Genomic DNA, 18,307 nt, shown 5'->3' on the forward strand with positions numbered 1-18,307 from the left:
TGCTCTGTAGTTGGACTTCAGCTGTAGAGATGACTTTGCCTCTTATCTACACAGATTCCTCCTAACTCTTTCCTTTCTTGCTCTTCCTACAGACGCCACACCAGGCTGCAGGACAGCCTTTTAAGTTCACCATCCCAGAATCTCTAGACCGAATCAAAGAGGAGTTCCAGTTCCTTCAAGCTCAGTATCACAGGTGGGTGCGGCCTGGTCCCTTCATTCCTGCCTTCGTGTGCTCTGTAGGCCACGTCTGTTTCGGGGATTTCAAGCTGCTCCACAGCGTGCTTGTTCAGTGGGGTGTGTTTTGCTTGTTCAAAATGTACTTTGTAGTTGTGCCCAGGTGGTGGCGTGTGGAGTCAGTTTAAGGCTGTCACTCACTTAAAAACAATGGTCAGAACCCCCCCCCCCCATTTTTTTTTTTGCATAGGCTCTTCAGTTCAGGTGAACGTAACCCACCCTCCCCCAGAATGTGCTTTCAGAACTACACAGGAACTGTCAATATTTGCTCTGGAAAGTTTTGAAAGAGACTGAGTTGACATTTGGTCAGCCAGTGTATTCTTGTCGTCATATTCCTGCATTCCACTACTAAATGGTTGAAACATCGATTTAAACTTCTGTTGTTTGGGAAACAGAGGCATTTGGATACTAGGAACCTGTCACCACTGCTAGTAAAGGGTTCAGTTTTTCCTGCCTTGACAAAATGGTGTTTGAACACTTACCCAGGCCGCTAATAATTTCATCATGTGCAAGTTCACTTAGAAGTAACTCCCACTAAGTGCAGTGAGACTCACTTCTTAGTAAATACGCAAAGCCAAAACAGCAGATATGGTATTGAAAGTGATATGGTATAAAAGTGAGGTAAGTCTACCGTATGCAAGTCCTAATGAAATCAGTAGGGCTTTTCCAAGCAAACATGTCCTAGACTTGGTTTGTTAGCGTACTATCTTAGTTTGTAACAAAACAAACACACGATACGATACGACACACATACTGAGATCATGTTATTTAGCTTGAGGTTCATGTGTACACAGCTTTAACTCTTCTAACTCAAAAGATCAAGCCAATTCAGATAAGTAGTATTCTGAGACAGCAAAGTTTTAAGATAGTATGAGCTGATCAGGTATTCTAGCACACCACTGCAATTACCCTTTGAGAGAGAGAGAAGCAGCAAAACAGTCTGAGTTTCTAAAGGATTTATCTTGATGGCCTATAGACTTACATTTTGAATTAACACACTTTCATTGTAATCCCAAACATGGGAGAAGTTAATTTCCCTTTGGGGTTCATTGCATGTTAGAGTTTTATGCATGACAGCCTGATCCTGTGTAGGCTTACTTCAGAGGAAATTCAGTGGTGTTCACTGGGACTTGCTTACAAATAAGATTGCAGCTGGGTAGCCCAACCTCTCCACAGTAAATGTGCACAGAATCCTATTGTGGCTTTACTTTCAGCTGAAAGGCATCAACTACTGGTGTAGTTAAGCATACATGTGATGCTGTAATCTCTTAATGGCATCACTTAAATCACACTATGGTCCACTTTATAGGAGAAAAGCATGCATGGATTTTAACTGATGCTAATTTTGAGAAGGGCCGGTATCTAGCTATCATTTAGGTGCTATTCGATTATGTAAATTCATACTGATTCATTTCTTGCTTAGTTTTTTAAACAGGTAACTTTATAGTGCAATACTAGGTGGAAATGTACTAATATTGAAGTAGTGTAGTATAAATAGTATATAATTTCAGGTAGTTTTTGCTGTTTTAAAGTGATTGCTTAGAAAGAACATGTAAAGATATAAACTGCTGTAATTATTCTGAACTCTAGTGTTTTATCTTTGGGATAGATGTACTAACTTTCTGAATATTAACACTGGCAAGAAATCAGGAATTGTACTTCACTGCAGCCTCTAACAATCATAGATCCCTATTGGAACCATGGCTCCTATACATCATCTGAGTAAATGTGTGTTTAATTTGTTCTGAGTTGATATTATGTACTCTGCATATTTGAGCTTGATCTTCCATATTAAAGCAGTATGCTACAGTTTCTCTGTATTTACACTGTGATATATTATGACGGCTCTTCAAACAACTTTCTTTTCAGAATGCAAGCAATGGCAAATACTTGAATTGACATACTTAAAAATACCTGTGTCGTGGTTGGTTTGTTTTTATTTCAAATATATATTATTCTCTTCCTAGCCTTAAGTTGGAATGTGAGAAGCTGGCAAGTGAAAAGACAGAAATGCAAAGGCACTACGTGATGGTAAATACAATACAATCTTGTCTCCTTATTTGTTTTGATAAAACACAGAAATGATAGCATTGGAATACCCCTAGGAGGTCACCCAGCCTAGCCCTAGCCCCATGCTCCGTGAAGGATCTGCAGTGCCGGATGGAATTATTCCAGGCAGTGTCCTCTCTTTAAACAGCCCCAGCCAAGGAGAGAGCCCATGATCTAGACAGTCCCACGATTGAGCAGCTGTTCCTGTTTGGAGGTTTCTCCTAATGTTAAGTCAAAGCCTGCTTGCTTATAATTTTATCTATCGCCTTTTGGAGTAGTAAATTGAACAAGCCTGTGCCATCAGCTTTGTAAGTGCCTTGCTGCCTTTTGCATGATTCTAACACATTTTTTTCCTCCCTTTTTTCTAGTACTATGAAATGTCATATGGGTTAAATATTGAAATGCACAAACAGGTAAGAAATTGATATGATACGTAATTGCAAAACTGCTAGAGTGCTGTGGTGCAAAATGTTTGTAGTTTTAAAAAAGCCATAGTGTATGTAGATGAACTCAGAGATGGGAGAAGGGGAATGGTGTAAGTATAATGCATAGCTTTTCTATAAACTACCAGTTGGCCATGTGAGGGTTGGCATAAATACAAATGAGTTATGATTGCTACTCTGTTCTAATAAAGTCTTCAAAAATATTTCAAGTTAAGTGCTTTCAAGGAAACCAATTTCTAGGAGAAAACTCCACGTTATAATCTTGGGTCTGCCTAACCAGTCTCTTATGTCCAAGCGCATATGTTGATGGTTGCTCAAATCCTAGCAATTTAAAAGCATGAAAAGATTAGTGACTTGGAAAGCTCTTGGTTATGACTGCGTTTGCAAGTTCCCATAAAATTCACACTTATGGCCACTATAATGGTGAATAAAAAGAGTATTGAAGTGGAACAAGGCACTAAGAACCTCATAAGAGAAGAAAAGCTAAATGATTGCTCAGCCCAAAGGACCTTCAATTGAGTAGTTATTGTCTGCCAAAGAAAGCATTAATGGCAGGGTGTAAGTATTCTGTAGATATGCTGACATCCACTTTTTCATCAAGATGCTGGTACAATAAGTCTTTTAGAAATCGATGGCCTCTTAAAAAAATTATCATTAGATGAAGTTGCACAGTTGGACACATTTCAAAGTGCAACAATACGATTCTTTCTTGATGTATATGTGCTATTTCATCTAAAACTCTTGTTTCATTAAATTAAAGAGCATGGCTGACCGGCTAGGGCACAGCAAAGAAATTGATTAGTTCAGGCTTCACATCTTCAGTATATTCAAAGGCTTCCATTAAGCAAGTGTGTTTCAGTGCTGAATTCTGCTTTTGTAACTCTGAACTCTTTGATTTTTTTTGTCTGTAAAATCCATTGGATGTAAGAACATCGTATTTGGTAATGCGAAGTTATCACTGTGTCAAAGGTAGATGCTTTTTAGCTATAGAAAGTGCATTTAGTAATACATGTTTGCATTCAAAGTATTCATTCACATAAATACTCTGGCAGCTTTCAGTATTTGGATGTATTGCTGAATTTTAGGAAAAAGCAACAACACGCCTTTCCTGGACTCTCGCTCTTTATTTTGTTGCCTGCATTTCTTTTGAAACTACTCGTCTTGTGTTGATACAGATACTAAAGTTTCTCTTGGAAAAACAAAAATGTCTAAGCTGCTATTTGCTGACACCTTTTATTTAACAGAGGTCTAAATGCAGGCAGCTTGTTACAAATCATGGGCTTTGTGAGCTTAATTGGTAGTACTTTAACATTGTGACTGACATTAAATTATCTTCTGGTAGAGCAGAAGAAAATGTGTAATTTGGAGCAATGGATTGAAAACTGACTTCACTTTTTAAAGATTAAACCCCCTAAATTAAAGAGCCCTGGAGCTCGAGGCCTCTGCTTTCGCCTTAATGTGTGTATTTACTATAATAGCTTTGTTTTCTTTTATTTTAGCATGCATTTTATAGGCAGGGTGGTATTACCTGTGGCAGAGACTATATTTTAGGCTACAGTATAAATTGCCAACAAATCGCTTGCAAATTGGCAAGAAAATGTTTTAAGCCTTTTGTAGAAGTTTGCGTACTCTTTACATTGTATACAGTGGTAGATAAACCAAGAAAGAAACCCATGTTTCAGTTTCACAGACTGAAACCAATCCATGCCCCAGCTAAGCAATCGCTTCTGAAAAATGAGAAGTTCTACTTCTCAAGTCTGTCCAAATCATCATCTTAAAAATTTGAAAAGTGGGGAGGAAACTCCCTGATCTTGAAACATGGACAGTATGTTCTTGGGCATTTGGTGGAGAGTAATCATAATTCTTATTAAAACTGGTGATGTGTAGCCCCTGGGGTGTAGCAAGGCTCAAATTGATGCTTTTTGCTGGCTGATCACCAGCATGGCCTAAGTGCTCATTATGTTGTAGAGAAGGCCTTCAGAGCTCTCATTACGTTTGACAGGAATTCTCTCTAGGGGGAAACTGGGCATTAGCTAGACTCCTGACAGGCTGAAATTATTCCTGCTTTATGGCTTATAACCAAATGCTTAGCAAGGCATCATCAGGGGACACAAAAGTTGTCACTTCTGACAACATATTTTTTTTATACATATATACTGAAAAATGCAATGATGGGGAAAGTTTTTCACTAAGCTCTAATGTTAATGGGGCCTGCATCTAGTGTGTTTTTATATGGTCCAGATATATTTTTCTCCATGCCTTCCTGTGTTAACAAAGCCTGAATATAGTAAAACACTGCCGTTATCCAGACTGTCAATTCATAGAGAAAAGTTATTTATTGCATACATTTGTAGTTGCTTTTCAGTGTTGTCAGTGTTCTCCCAGGATGGATTTCAATGTCGTCATTCTGCTTGAGGAATAGTTTTGTTCCAATGTATGCCTCTGTGAATGGAAGAAGAGGGGAAGCAATATTCTGTGATTCTCCCTAAACCCCTTCCGTGCTGTACCAGAGCGTTCCTCAGCCACCTAGAACACAATTTATGAGGAGCAGCAGGAGGAAGGAGGAATATGTGTAAATTCTCTCCCCTCCTCTTTAGCAGAGATTTCTGCAGGACCAGAAGCTGCAGACAGTAGCAGAAAAGATTCCACCTGTATAATTGATGGATTTTATAAACTCAGTCTTGACAATAAAACTTATCCAGCTTCTGCCATGTCCCCTCTTAGAAGTCATGGAGAGCTGATATGGGCAGCCACTATTACATCCTCACTGTGTGATTCTTTCATGGTCCTTCCATGCTGCCCGTTTCAAGGGGCAGTGCTGGGGTTTCTGTATACGCATGGTATATAGCTAGCTCCTGTTCTTGCAAACGTTGTAAACTGCTTTAGATAGGTTAGAGAAGTAAACCCTCTACCTGTTACACAGAAATGCCCCCCTCCTCTTGATTTCAGTGGGACTTGTTTCTCAGTCAGTGTGTATAGGAATGCAGTCTCAATCTATTTTTAAGAGGTCTTAAAAAGATACTTCATTCAGGAATATTTTGCCTAGTAAAGCTAAACTGACTTCACTTTAGCCTATAATGGTAAAGGGACCCCTGACTATTAGGTCCAGTCGTGGACGACTCTGGGGTTGCGGCGCTCATCTCGCTTTATTGGCTGAGGGAGCCGGCGTACAGCTTCCGGGTCATGTGGCCAGCATGACTAAGCCGCTTCTGGCGAACCAGAGCAGCGCCTATACAACCAGCTTAATACCACGAAACATCTTCCATCCCCGCATTGGCTTGGATCCTGAGCTCTTCTTCCATGAATCGGAATCTTTAGCTGGTACAAAGATAGCAAAAAGGGTGTTTCCCTGGAAGATGGCATGTTTTGGCTATGTGGGATATTAGGACTAACCACCTGGCTGACTTTGAGTGTTTTGCGGTTAACTGCACACTTTTTCATATGCAGCAACTAGGTTTTCCCCTAGCTTGCCTTTGGAAATACTAAGCTTCTACTCCATCGAAATCTGATGTAGATCCTTCTAGGAAGCAAGCTGTAAAATGTATGAGTTTCATGCCAATAATTCATTTTTAAAAGAGTTGCTCATTATAGCAGTCAGGGTTAGCAGTGGTTACTGTGGTAAAGCTGGTGCCAAGTCACAGAGTTTTCTTGAATATTATCAGCCACACAGGAAGCATTCTCTGTGTGTCATTCTCACCAATCATGTCTGTTGGCCTTCAGAGTAAACCAGAAGGTAAACCTTCTCGTGTGTTAAAACCCAAATTGTTTAGGTGTAAGATTAGCCTTTGTTCAGTGGCAGTCGGCCAAAGAAAGATTGATCACTGCTGAACCCACTGACAGACTATATAAACTACTACAGTGTTTGAGTTCCAGCCATCCTAAAACTGACAGGTGGGCCTTTGTCTGCTTTGGGTAGATTGCTATGATCTTTCTGACCTGCCTTCAGGCAAGCTTGTCACTCTGCCCTTCTATGTTTTCTCCCCCTTTTCTGTCTGGCTTGTTGCCTTCTCACTTCCAAATAATTGCAACTTCAAAAACGGTGCATACTGCTAACAGCACTATTCTTCTCCTTCGTTTAAGGAAGCACTCATAAAGCTCTCTGTATGCAAGACTCTTCCCGCAAAAAATCTCTTCCTGATTGCTCATTAAATCATCAGTAGTGGATGTTGACAATAGTGGGTTAAAGAGAGTGACAATTTAAGCAGTGGTGGACCTTGATTTCTCATACTTCAGTGGCACTTTCTGCAATGCCAAAATCTGCCCCCCACTTCTCGCCTTCTATTGGATATCTTAGTTGCAGCACCCCAGAAAATCTGCACCCAGTGTGGCTGAACAGTTTTCAGTTTGCTAGATCTACATTTCATTCAAGAGACTTCCTTGGTTCTCTACGCCTTTCTTAAGAGACGTAGTAGTGTTCACCTAGTTCTCGCTGAGATAAGGGAGGAAGGCTCACCTTCCTAGTAAACTAGATATCAGTAAATATATCTAGTTTTCTACATGCAGGAAATTTGTTCTGTAGGGAAGAGGATCAATCATGAGGATCGAGGCTCAGGCTATAATTTGAACATCTTTAAAGATAATTTCTCCTTCCTTTGGCTGCTGCATTTTAATTGCTGTCATAAAATGTTGTCTGAATTTCTGCTGAATGCATTGATTCTCTATCTTTGTGGAATTAAGCTGAACATATTTTTTTAACACTGGTGTGCTGAAGAGCGCATCCCAGTGTAGTTTGGCTCAGGGATTTAGACAGGCATTTGGCCACAGAGCCAAGGTTTTGGGGGGAAATGCACATCTGGGAACGCCAGTGGTGGGGAAAGGTGGCGCAGAGGAATATTGAAAAAAGAGCAAGGGTTAAAATCTTGCCCTTCAACTGTTATTTCTCTGCAAACTAAAATTCCCAGCGCCACCACTCTTCAGCTGCTCAGTCCTTAACAGGACTTTTCACACACTAGAAGATCTTGAAAAGTGAATCTCTTCTATTAAGCAACCCACTGCATAAATTCTGAGGGGGGCGGGCAGCCACAGTAGAGGACAGCACCACATTCCCCTTCCAAATGTTTGAGTTGGCTCTGGGAGCAACCTTCTCTTGAAATCTGTGACAGTTGGATGTGCCTTTTGTAACCTCAGCAATAGGTTTGGCTGGCAGTGTGTAAAGAGTTCTTACCTGCAGCCTTACTGTGGTTAATTGGGGCAATCTAAACAATTAAGACTGATTGGAAATGATGAAAAGTAGGACATGGCTGATCTGCCATGGGCCATGCTTCTGGAGCAGTGACACAAACCTCTGGCTAAGTGGCAGTCCTTATGTCGTAAGGCTTTAAAAAATGATTGGACAGAAAATCAAGCCACACTGGATTGTTTTTTGTTCCGTTTTCAGCCTTTTGATATCTTGGGTAAACAGTCGGTCAAAGCAGCTTATGGAATAAGGTGACCAGTCAGTGTATTGACAAGAACAGACACAATAGAAAACTGCATTAGGAGGCAAGCCATTGGGATTTGCAGTAAATATATTACTGAACACAAGTGAATTGCCAATACTGCTTGTTTAGCAGTTTGCAAGGGCAATGGCAGTATGGATTTTTGAATTAGAAGGGAAGGACTGTTCTTTCTCTGTGCTGGAACATCTAGTGGATGGCTGAGAAGAAAATTGATTTAGGGAACAAAATGCTGCAACCTCTGTTTTGTGCCATGTGAAAGGCTTCTATGGATTAGTGAGTGGAAACACAAAGGTAGCTTTCAGTTTAGTAGAAAGAGAGCAAAGCACAAGGGGTCTTTGTTTGCTGCCTGGTCAAGATGGCATTCAGTTAAGCCTAGGAGATGTGGGGGTAAGACATATACCCCTCCCAGCTATTACAAGGACTTCTTTAGCTTATTTGGCTTTCTTTGAAATTGCCTGAAATAAGCTGGTTGTGTGAATGAGCTTCAGTGAGCACTGTCACCAATCTGTTTGTGGTGACAAGTTCAGTTTCACATTGACAAGAGCAAAATTCCACACACTTCTTTTTTTATAAAAAAAGAAAATAATAACCCACAGTGGTTCTGTGAATAGGCTCCCAGAGTTATCCCTGTATTGACATTGCTTCTCTTAGCCACCATGCACCTGTAACTTGCAGCCCAGTCAAATACATGTTTACTCAAAAGTAAACCTCACTGATTTTAGCACCGTTTTCATGCAAGCAGCTATATGCATATGGTAGCAGACTTAGGGTAACTTCATAGATGTTTGTTTTTTCAGCAAGAAGTGATCTTTGCAGATCAGGCAGTGCCTTCATAATACTTTATATTACCCCAGTTTCAGAATTGTTAAGTGCAAGCACTTCACACATTCAGTAGAGTGTCATAACTGACCGAGTCACTATGTATTGGCACTTAGGTTACTATCTTATCAATGGGAGAATGTATTTCAAACTATAGCCGATAAACTATTATTTCTTGTGCCGCCCGACTAACATTATGTCATAAGGTTTTAATGGGCATCAGTTCTCTTCCGTCAGATGAATCAAATATGACTGGGTGTGTGAACAGGGTCAAAAGGGAATAAAACCTTCAATTAAATTCTTTATATAATATTGTAGCATAGTGGATAGGCTGAAGGGCAGAGCACAGTTTAATGGTCCACCAATACCTTTAACAAATGTTACAAACATTGCTGAGCCAAGGTTTTGGGGTGCTTGAGGGCAAGGGACCTATCCCCTTTATTGGCAGAGTGTGTGTGGGGGTGTGATGCTGTGCTAGCGTAAGAGCATGTGACCCTTTAAAAAGGGGCTGACCGATTATCACTTCTCTGTAGGAGCTGCAAATTGTTATTTGACAACTACGGTGAGAATTTAGTTCCTCTGCCTTCAACACTCACCCCAGTGTGAATGGGTGACCATGTTAGACTTTCATTGATGTTGGTGGAGTACCAGATTAAATTTGGTTCCAATCTTGAAGCATCCAGGCTGCTAATGTTTTGCTGCGGTCTTTTGTATATGTACCTAGGGAATTCTTGGGATCAGGAACTGTTGAGAGTGTTTTGTGGGGGCTGGTGTAGGCTGATGGCAGCAATAGATGTGGAATTCATGTGGGTATTGAGTGAGTGGAAACCAACTTTATGGACGTTGTTTTTTATGTGCTGTATTTAATTTTGTTTTTCTTTGTAAACTGCTTTGCAGTCTTATATGAAAAGTAGTATATTAATGAATGAAATGGGGGGATAGTACTATTGTACATCAGTACCAGTCATGAATATATAGCAAATTACACTTAGAAGCTTACTTGGGAGAAAGGGAGAAGGGGTACCATGTGTGAAGATAAGTGAACTTAGACTTGCTTCATATGCCTGCACAGGTATTGTGTAAGTCATGTGACAACTTCAGAAATGTGTATAGCGGGAGAGAAAAAAACAAATGTTGGGGATCCCCGGCTGGCCTGTTGAGGTGACAAAAGAGGCATGTGCATGTCTGCATTTGACATGTGTGACGTTGCCCATAGTTTCCTGTATGGAAGTGAAACTTATTTTTGGAAACTAATCTGGTGTAATTTAGTCCTCACAAAGAATAGAACGCTCATGGCTTGAAAATAAATGAAAAGGTGAACAATTAACAGTACCACCCACAAGCCAGTTAGGAAAATTAAATCCACTGAATCAAATTGCTCTGGTTTTAACTGGATCAGAATAATGAACAAGGACAAGAGGAGCATAATACAATGGGTATCCCTTTTTGAGTTTGGCATCCACTCACATTAATGCTATCCAGGCAAATACAAAGGCACATGCTAGTCAAAACGTGGTGATCTGAATTTCCATGCTGGGTGGGGGCTGATAATGCTATTTTTCCATCCTGTTATGTGAATGCAGTCATTACATTGGATGTGAGGAGGCTGGGGAAGTTTGAAGTGATGTGTTGCTATTGCAAATGTATCTAGACAGCACCTGATCAAAGCTCATTTGAAATAGATATGTATTCCTGTTTATCAGTTGAGTTTAATCTGTTTGGAGTAAGTTTTCCCACCCCTTTCTGTTGATGATAATATTAATGGTGACAGCACTGATAACTTGAAATGTAGTTGAAGGCCACCTTCTATGGCTTTTGTGTGTGTAATGGTTAATATGGCTGTAAATAGGAGATGAATGTGGCTACTTTTCTAAGTCTATTACTCAGGAGGCCTGTAAACTTGATTGGCTGTTACAATTCTAGCAGAATCATTCGATTTGAGAGCAATAGAGAGATAAGATATCCAATTACCCAAATGATTTGCAGGGCTAGCCAATGTTGTCATGGCGACGTGAGTTGGAACAAATTAAATTTTAAGCAATAAAAATAATCTTAAAGCACGTCTGGGAACAAGAACATTTGGCAGTGGCACTTACCTGAATTGAATCTTAGTTTGACATGCTGTTGTTTGACATTGATATACTGTGGGGGCTTAAACTTCTTGAAATGGCACATTGCTTCTTAATGTGTTGCTGTCACTGCCAAAATAAGAGACTAGCATATTTTAGCAGGATTTTTTCCCTTAAAGGAGGCTAATAATGCATGTGTATTGGAGGGAGGGGGAATTAAGTAATGGTTGCATATGGCAGGATATTTAGGGAACTAGCAAGTTCAAATGTCTGAATACTTAATTTCTAACTACGAAACAACTTTGCCTACAGGTCCTGAAAAGTAAATGGGCTATAGATACTACCAGCATGTTCAGCATTTCACTGTGACTATAACTCTTTGGCTGTGCGCATGTTGACTGCTTTTGTTTGACTTGAAGATACTTCTGAACATAGGAAACCTATAAAACAAACTGGCTTGGCTCAAGTGAGCGCAGTGCATGCGAGTAAGGCATGCCCATTGGGAAGTTGCTACTGCTTCCTTTCTTGCCTTAAAGCCTCTCCCTTGCCTTCTGGAGCCAGTCTTAGTGGGAACTTGCATATACAGGAATTGGCTATTTATTCCTCTCCCAACCCAGCAACTGGAAACACTCCTCACTTGGTATCTTTTGCTCCAAATCATTGTGTCTCAATATTTTTTTTTTAAGTTCAGAAAAGAGACTTTGAAAAATGGGAGTATTTCAGATAATAAAGAACAGCAATCGAAGTGTGTTCCAATTGCACAAAAGGCTCCCGTTTCCTTATTAATGTTCTATCAGGCTGAATCCTGGCTTGCAATGCTTTTTTTAAAAGAGAAAAAAAATCTAAGAACACCCTATAAAGAGCTTTTATCCTCATGTCTGTTAGACAGATGGAGACTAAAATTGGTCTGAGGTCAAGCCATTTGCTGCATACTCGCAGCCTTCGATTTTCCTCACCACAGATCATCTCAAATGATTCAGTAATGACCAAAAGTGCAGCCTTGACCTTTATTCCCCGGTGGATTACTGTTACACAGTGTAAATGGCAAGAAGAACATTTTGTTCATTCAGATGGAGTTTTCATGTCTATTTTGCCGGGTCTTCTATAGCACAAGCAGAGCATTAAGTCCAGTTGGTTGCTGGTTCTGTGGCAAGCCTGAATGTATCATTTCAATTAGGTGATAATAGTGTCCTTTTTAATGATGATTTCTTTTTCCAATACCCTAGAGGGTCATACTGTATTTTTAAAATGATTGCTTTTATATGTACTTCTAGTAAAGAATTGACTCTTATGTTGGTGAACATTGGGGTTCTAATTGATATTATTAGGTGTTGCTAAAATGTTTCTGAATGTGCTCTATTGCCTTTTTCCTCATAGTTTTTCTTCCAAGTGTTTTCTAAGATGTAATTCCAGCTATGCATTACTTGCATGCAAGGCCCAGAATGAGGTGGCACTTTTAGCCCTGCCCTTATGCCAGGAGATCTTTAACAACTGTGCATTACATGATTGCAACCAAGTGATACAGTTGCGCAGAGCCTCTGAATGCCAATGGGAGCTACCACATTGGACTCTCCATATAGGCCACAGCATACTATACATTGTATAGTATACATTGATTGTTGGGTGTGTTTTTTTATTTTTTAAAAAACACCTGGTGTCAGAGGTGTGATTTAAACATAGGACGGCTCCAATCTGTACCCTTGTTATGTCTTCACATGAGTAACATATACATAGAGCTCCTGTTTTCAGCAGATGCACTATTTAGCAACTGGATTTGTTTGGAGATTATAAAGATTCTTATAGGAGTTAAAAGACTGCTTCCTGGATAAGCAGATGAGGTTTAGCCTTGTGGCAAGCGCTAGATTCTGGGGTGTTTTGTTTTTCATAGAATCATAGAGTTGGAAGAGACCACAAGGGCCATCGAGTCCAACCCCCTGCCAAGCAGGAAACACCATCAGAGCACTCCTGACATATGGTTGTCAAGCCTCTGCTTAAAGACCTCCAAAGAAGGAGACTCCACCACACTCCTTGGCAGCAAATTCCACTGTCAAACAGCTCTTACTGTCAGGAAGTTCTTCCTAATGTTTAGGTGGAATCTTCTTTCTTGTAGTTTGGATCCATTGCTCCGTGTCCGCTTCTCTGGAGCAGCAGAAAACAACCTTTCTCCCTCCTCTATGTGACATCCTTTTATATATTTGAACATGTTATATATTTTTGTTTTTGTTTGTTCAAGGATGGTCAGAAGTCTTACCGCATGTTGTGGTGAGTCAGACAAAATGTTCACTGGAGCAGGAGAAACTAGTTGATATCCCCATGAGTAAGACCTAATAAATGGCTGCCGCTGATTGATCTTATAAAATTAAGTAAGGCACAATAGTTGTGGAGCAGAAGTAAAATAATGATAATAATAGGACTTGGTTGTTGGTTTGCATCTGTCTTTCTTGGGAGACAATGGAGGAGCGTCAAGTTGTTGGAAGGTTGCAGCACCTGTTGTAGACACCAGTATGGGAGAGACATGTTTTGTTGCAGCTGGGGAAGATGGTGTCCGATTGTGCTGGTGTACCATGGCAATTCTTCTCTCTGCGTTCCTCCTCTGGCCACTGCTATGGCTGCATGACCTGACTGTCTCCAGGCATTGCGGTCGTCTGCCAGAGATTCCCACATGGCAGTGTTGATGTTGCCAACCTTCACATCATGTTTGCAGACATCTTTGTAATACAGAGGTGGTCTGCCAATGGGCCTGGTACTTGAAGCCAGCTCCCTGTAGAGCATGTCCTTGGAGATTCTGCCATCTTCCATTCTGTGTACATGACCAAGCCAGCAGAGATGTTGGCTTGGCAATTAGACTAGCTCTTATTAAATTCTCTCTCTTTGCATTTCATGCTTTTGCTGATGTGCCAGAATGTGGAAGGAAAAGGTTATGACGTTTTGAGGCAGCTTTGAACTTGAAAGACGCAGAGGTAACAGGAAGTGTGACTTGCGCGTTTCTTCAGTGGTTGCTTCCCCTCAGATGATATTGTTGCAGGAAAAATCTGAGGGCTCCCTTGGACAAAAATAAAACACCAACCAGAGCAAATTGAAGCAAATCAGCAGCCTGTAGGCCTGGTCTTTATTGAAGAAAGACTGTCGCGACAGGGTGCTCCCCTCACTCGCAGGTGAGAGGAAGGACCCAGAAAAATGGTGTGCCAGGTCTTATAAAAACTTTTGAAATTCCCCTCCTCTAGATCAAGCCCACCCCCAGAAACATCATGCATACATTACAGACAGGAGGGGTTGAGGGTGGAGTTGTGGTGGTAACATCATGCATACATTACAGAAAGGAGGGGTTGAGGGAGGAGTTGGTGGTAACCTGAGTGTCTTGTCACCTGGCTGGTTCCTCCCTTCCCCCCTACCCCTCGAGTCACTTCCAGGAGACAAAAGGGAGTTTGCAGTTTCCTGCCCCCTGAGGGAAGATCTGATCATTGTCCTTTGTTTCAGTCCATGCTGAATCCACTCCCATATGCAGGTTCTTTGTGATTTTGATTGTCTTCTGTCTGGGATCATCTGGGCAGGGCTCCTGCAGATGTGCTGAGACAGTGAAGGGATTTTGGCTGACCAGGGTCAAACCCCCCTCCCCTTTTCTTAGTTCTTGTCATATGGAGTAAAATAAAAATGGAACAGTGCAAATCCAATGTATGGTTGATTTTCTATGAATTTATAACAGAAATGTGGCGTATGTAGTGTGTGAGTGTGTGTGTGTATGAAGTTTGTACAAGCAGAATGATTGGGGTGGGGGGGTTCCTGCTACAATATGCAAAACTTACTCCCACATACTTTCAGTACATTGCTTAGTTGTGTGCCACCCCCACAATGCTGCCTGCTTCAGTTCCTCCGCTCCCTACTTTCGTGTGTAAATGTAAATTGGTCCCAAATGAGCAATTTGATATGTAATCACCACAGGCCAGCACTGCTTCTAATCCAAGGCAAACTCCAGTTTGGGTTTTGCAGCTAAAAGATTGCGCAACAGATCCCACAGCTAGATTGACCTCTTGGAAATTGCTTCCTAAGTTCCCAAGTTTAGGTTTGTTTTCAAATGATTTCAGCATACAGAGGTGCCGAGATGTGCCCCAGATTTATTTATTGGGGGGGGGGGTAATTATGTTACCCGTGTGTGTGTGTGTGTGTGTGTGTGTGATGCTGATGCCTGTGCCTTCCAAGGCTACAATTCTATGATTCTGTGACTTTTGCACACGCTTGCCAGTAGGTGTGAAAAACAACCCAAAGGGATGTGTGGGAAAATATTTGCAAAATGTGCCATGCACACTGTTGTTTATAAATAGCTAACAGCCATGCTGATCTGAAGTTCTCTCCAAGGTAGTTGAGCAATTACAAGCAAAGTGTTGTGTTCAAGGAGGAGAAAGTGCATGAAGGAAATGTTTTTTAGCCTCATGAGAAGTGGCTGTCAGATGTTGCATTGTAATTATGCAACAAAGATTTTATTAAGATGTTTTAGAAATTTCATACTTTCATAAGACCTATGCATGCATGCTCCATAATATACACATTTTGCTTCTTCACTAGCTGGGGATGAGAGTTCGATGATTTTAAGGTGGGTGGAAGGTAGATCAGGATCTACAGTCATACCTGGGAAGTGGAACGGAATCCATTCCGGAAGTCTGTTCAACTTCCAAAACGTTCGGAAACCAAGGCACGGCTTTCAATTGGTTTCCAGAAATAGCAGAAACCGCGCCGGACGTTTGGCTTTCCCAAAAAAGTTTGAAAACTGGAACACTCACTTCTGGTTTTGGATCATTCGGAAGCCGGAACGTTCGCCTCTCAAGGCGTTCGGGAGCTGAGGTACAACTGTACTGATAGATCTCTGAGCTGTTTCCAGGAAATCTTCAATTTTTTGCTCCTAATTGTTTAATAATGACAAAAAAAATGATTCCCCAACCCACATGCTTGCTGAATCTAGTTAAAAACAAGCTAGATCCCACAAACTTGAAATCTGCACACCACTCATTTAAGTTTGAACTTCAAGATAGCTTTTATCACCTTGAGAAGAGAGGAAAACATAAATTCATGAGTTGGGTGAATGGGACTAGAATTTGTCACCCACATGCCTGTTCTGGCCGAGAGAATAAGTTTTATTGTGTCCCTACCCCCTCTCGTCTTCTAAAAACATATTTCGCTACTTACATCAGGATAACCAGCTGGAGGTAAAAGAGCTTTTAATGGTGAGCTGCTTAATCACCATAATTGAGTTGCATTTTATGACAGTGAGAAAAGCCAGTTCTCTCTGCATCCCTCCATTTCCTGTCCAGGCAGAATGTCTCCCACGTTTCAGGAAGTGCAGCCTGTTTCCTTTGGACTTCTTTTTATCACTTTAGGGCTTGGCTGTCTAGGCAAAGAAAGTCCTCCTTCGTTGAGAGTTTACAATGATAAAATTATGGAGATTGGCGTGTATGTTGATGAGAAGCTGTTTGCGATAGGAAAACATCCTGATTTTGGCGTTCAAACCCCCCAGAATGGAGGGTGAGACTTCTCAGCTGTTTGTCTTGGATTTGTTGTTTGTTGCTGCTAATGTACTACAGGGATCATTGGTTACGAAGAACATCTGTGATTCATTTTTCAAGATTTAAGAATCTGTTGTCAAACGGGAATCAAATTTTGCCAATCTTCTTCACACGCAAGATTGTGCTTGGTCTGTGCATGTAGCAGAATGAAGTACCACTGTTGAATGTGTCTTGAGCTCCCTGCTAGCACAGCAGGCAGAGGGTTGGTCTGGTGTTCAAACATGGCCCTCCAAACTTTTATGCTGGGTCCTTGAGACTCTCCCGCGGGCCATGACCTGGCTGGAGTATATCCTTGAACTGTGATAATGATTCTTCCTTTGCCTGGTAGGAGTCTGGAGGTATGTTCATAGAAAGCTCTTGCATTTTTTGCATGACTGGAGTGTAACAGACTGTACATAACTAAATGTCATATCCAATGCTCTGCCAACTTTTGCATTTGGTCCCACTTACCACTGCTGTGGGCTGAAAGGGGTTCCTCACCTAGGTTTAGGAGGTCATTCTCTTTCATATGGGCTATTTTTGTGTGTGGGGAAAAAACATTTTAAACTGGGGTGCATTAAAAAGAAGGCTCCTTGGCCTGTTTGTGCAGTGCCACCTCAGGACTCTGCTACCTCATTCTGCTGGTGGCAAGCTTCATTGTTAAGCAAAAGAATGGATTTGTGTGTGTGTGTGCTACCCAACAGCAGTTGTAGGAAGCCAGCCAAGAGAGCGCATGCACCCTCCCTCTCTTCTGAGCTCTTAACTGCTCCACTTGTCAGGCGAGGAGCAAGGGTGGTCCAGTGTCAGCACTGGGCTTTGAGGGTAAAATGAAATAAAATATAAATAGCACCAGGTGCCAAATGACACCTCCCTCTCTAGCACTGTTGGACAAGTGTCTTCTTGCATTCATCGTAGTTTCACACTTAAGACGGCAACACACACAAAAAGCCCAGGAAAGGTTTGCTTCTCAGAGGGCATAAATATAATTCCCAAGTGCTGCAAATACTCTGAGAAAGTGCTACAAGTTTCTCCATGGGATCTTACATTGTGCAGACATACTATAGATTATTAACCAAAGTTTCCAGTTTGAACTTGGAAACACGTTAACTTTACACATAGTTTAAATATCCACTAACGAAAAACCAGTGACCTATAGAAATTTAGGGAAGGGTTTGTTTAAAAAGAGTATCACACATTTTATCACACATTAGTAATCTGGTTAAATATCTTTGTTTCCTGCTGCAGAGCGTGTAGGAAAAATTGGGTGCAAATTCAATAATGGCCATTTTTGAACTTATTTAAAAGCTCTTCCAAGTTGTGTGGGTAGGTGGGGGGGGGGGAGAGGCACTCAAGAACTAACATTTGACATAAGACAAGTACTGGTACTCCCAGCTAGCTACATTTTAGGTCAAAACACTTTTCATTTAATAAGAAGAACTTGCAGACACAGAGTCAGAAGTGACAAAACGACTGCAGTCTTTAACTGCATATCGCACAATGCAGCTGAATTCCTTCATGTTGATTTTCCTGACGCTTCAAAAAGGAGGGCAGCACTTGAGTCTGGGGGCCTGGCAAACCTGTCATTTGCAAATAAATCAAAAGGCCATCATTGCTGATAGCAAGGTCTAATGACTGCAGTTTCTGTGTACTCTTTGATAGGCCCCACACTCAAGCCTGCTATTAAAAATGAATGCATTCAAGAGGCCTTGCATTAAGAATAT

At 41.1% G+C, this 18,307-nt stretch overlaps 1 protein-coding gene across 2 annotated transcripts in view; it reads left to right on the plus strand.

Annotated features, from left to right (window-relative positions):
- Positions 1-18,307, plus strand: part of TLE1 (TLE family member 1, transcriptional corepressor) — a 74,869-nt gene that overhangs the window by 1,357 nt on the left and 55,205 nt on the right. For both annotated transcript variants that reach the window (XM_080972556.1, XM_080972557.1), the window contains exons 2-4: positions 93-193; positions 2,202-2,265; positions 2,652-2,696. In XM_080972556.1, coding sequence (XP_080828682.1) covers positions 93-193; positions 2,202-2,265; positions 2,652-2,696 — 210 coding nt within the window. The remainder of the gene's footprint in view (positions 1-92; positions 194-2,201; positions 2,266-2,651; positions 2,697-18,307) is intronic.

Source organism: Podarcis pityusensis (genome assembly GCF_964106645.2).
Source record: "Podarcis pityusensis genome assembly, chromosome: 11".
Classification (NCBI taxonomy): Eukaryota; Metazoa; Chordata; class Lepidosauria; order Squamata; family Lacertidae; genus Podarcis; species Podarcis pityusensis.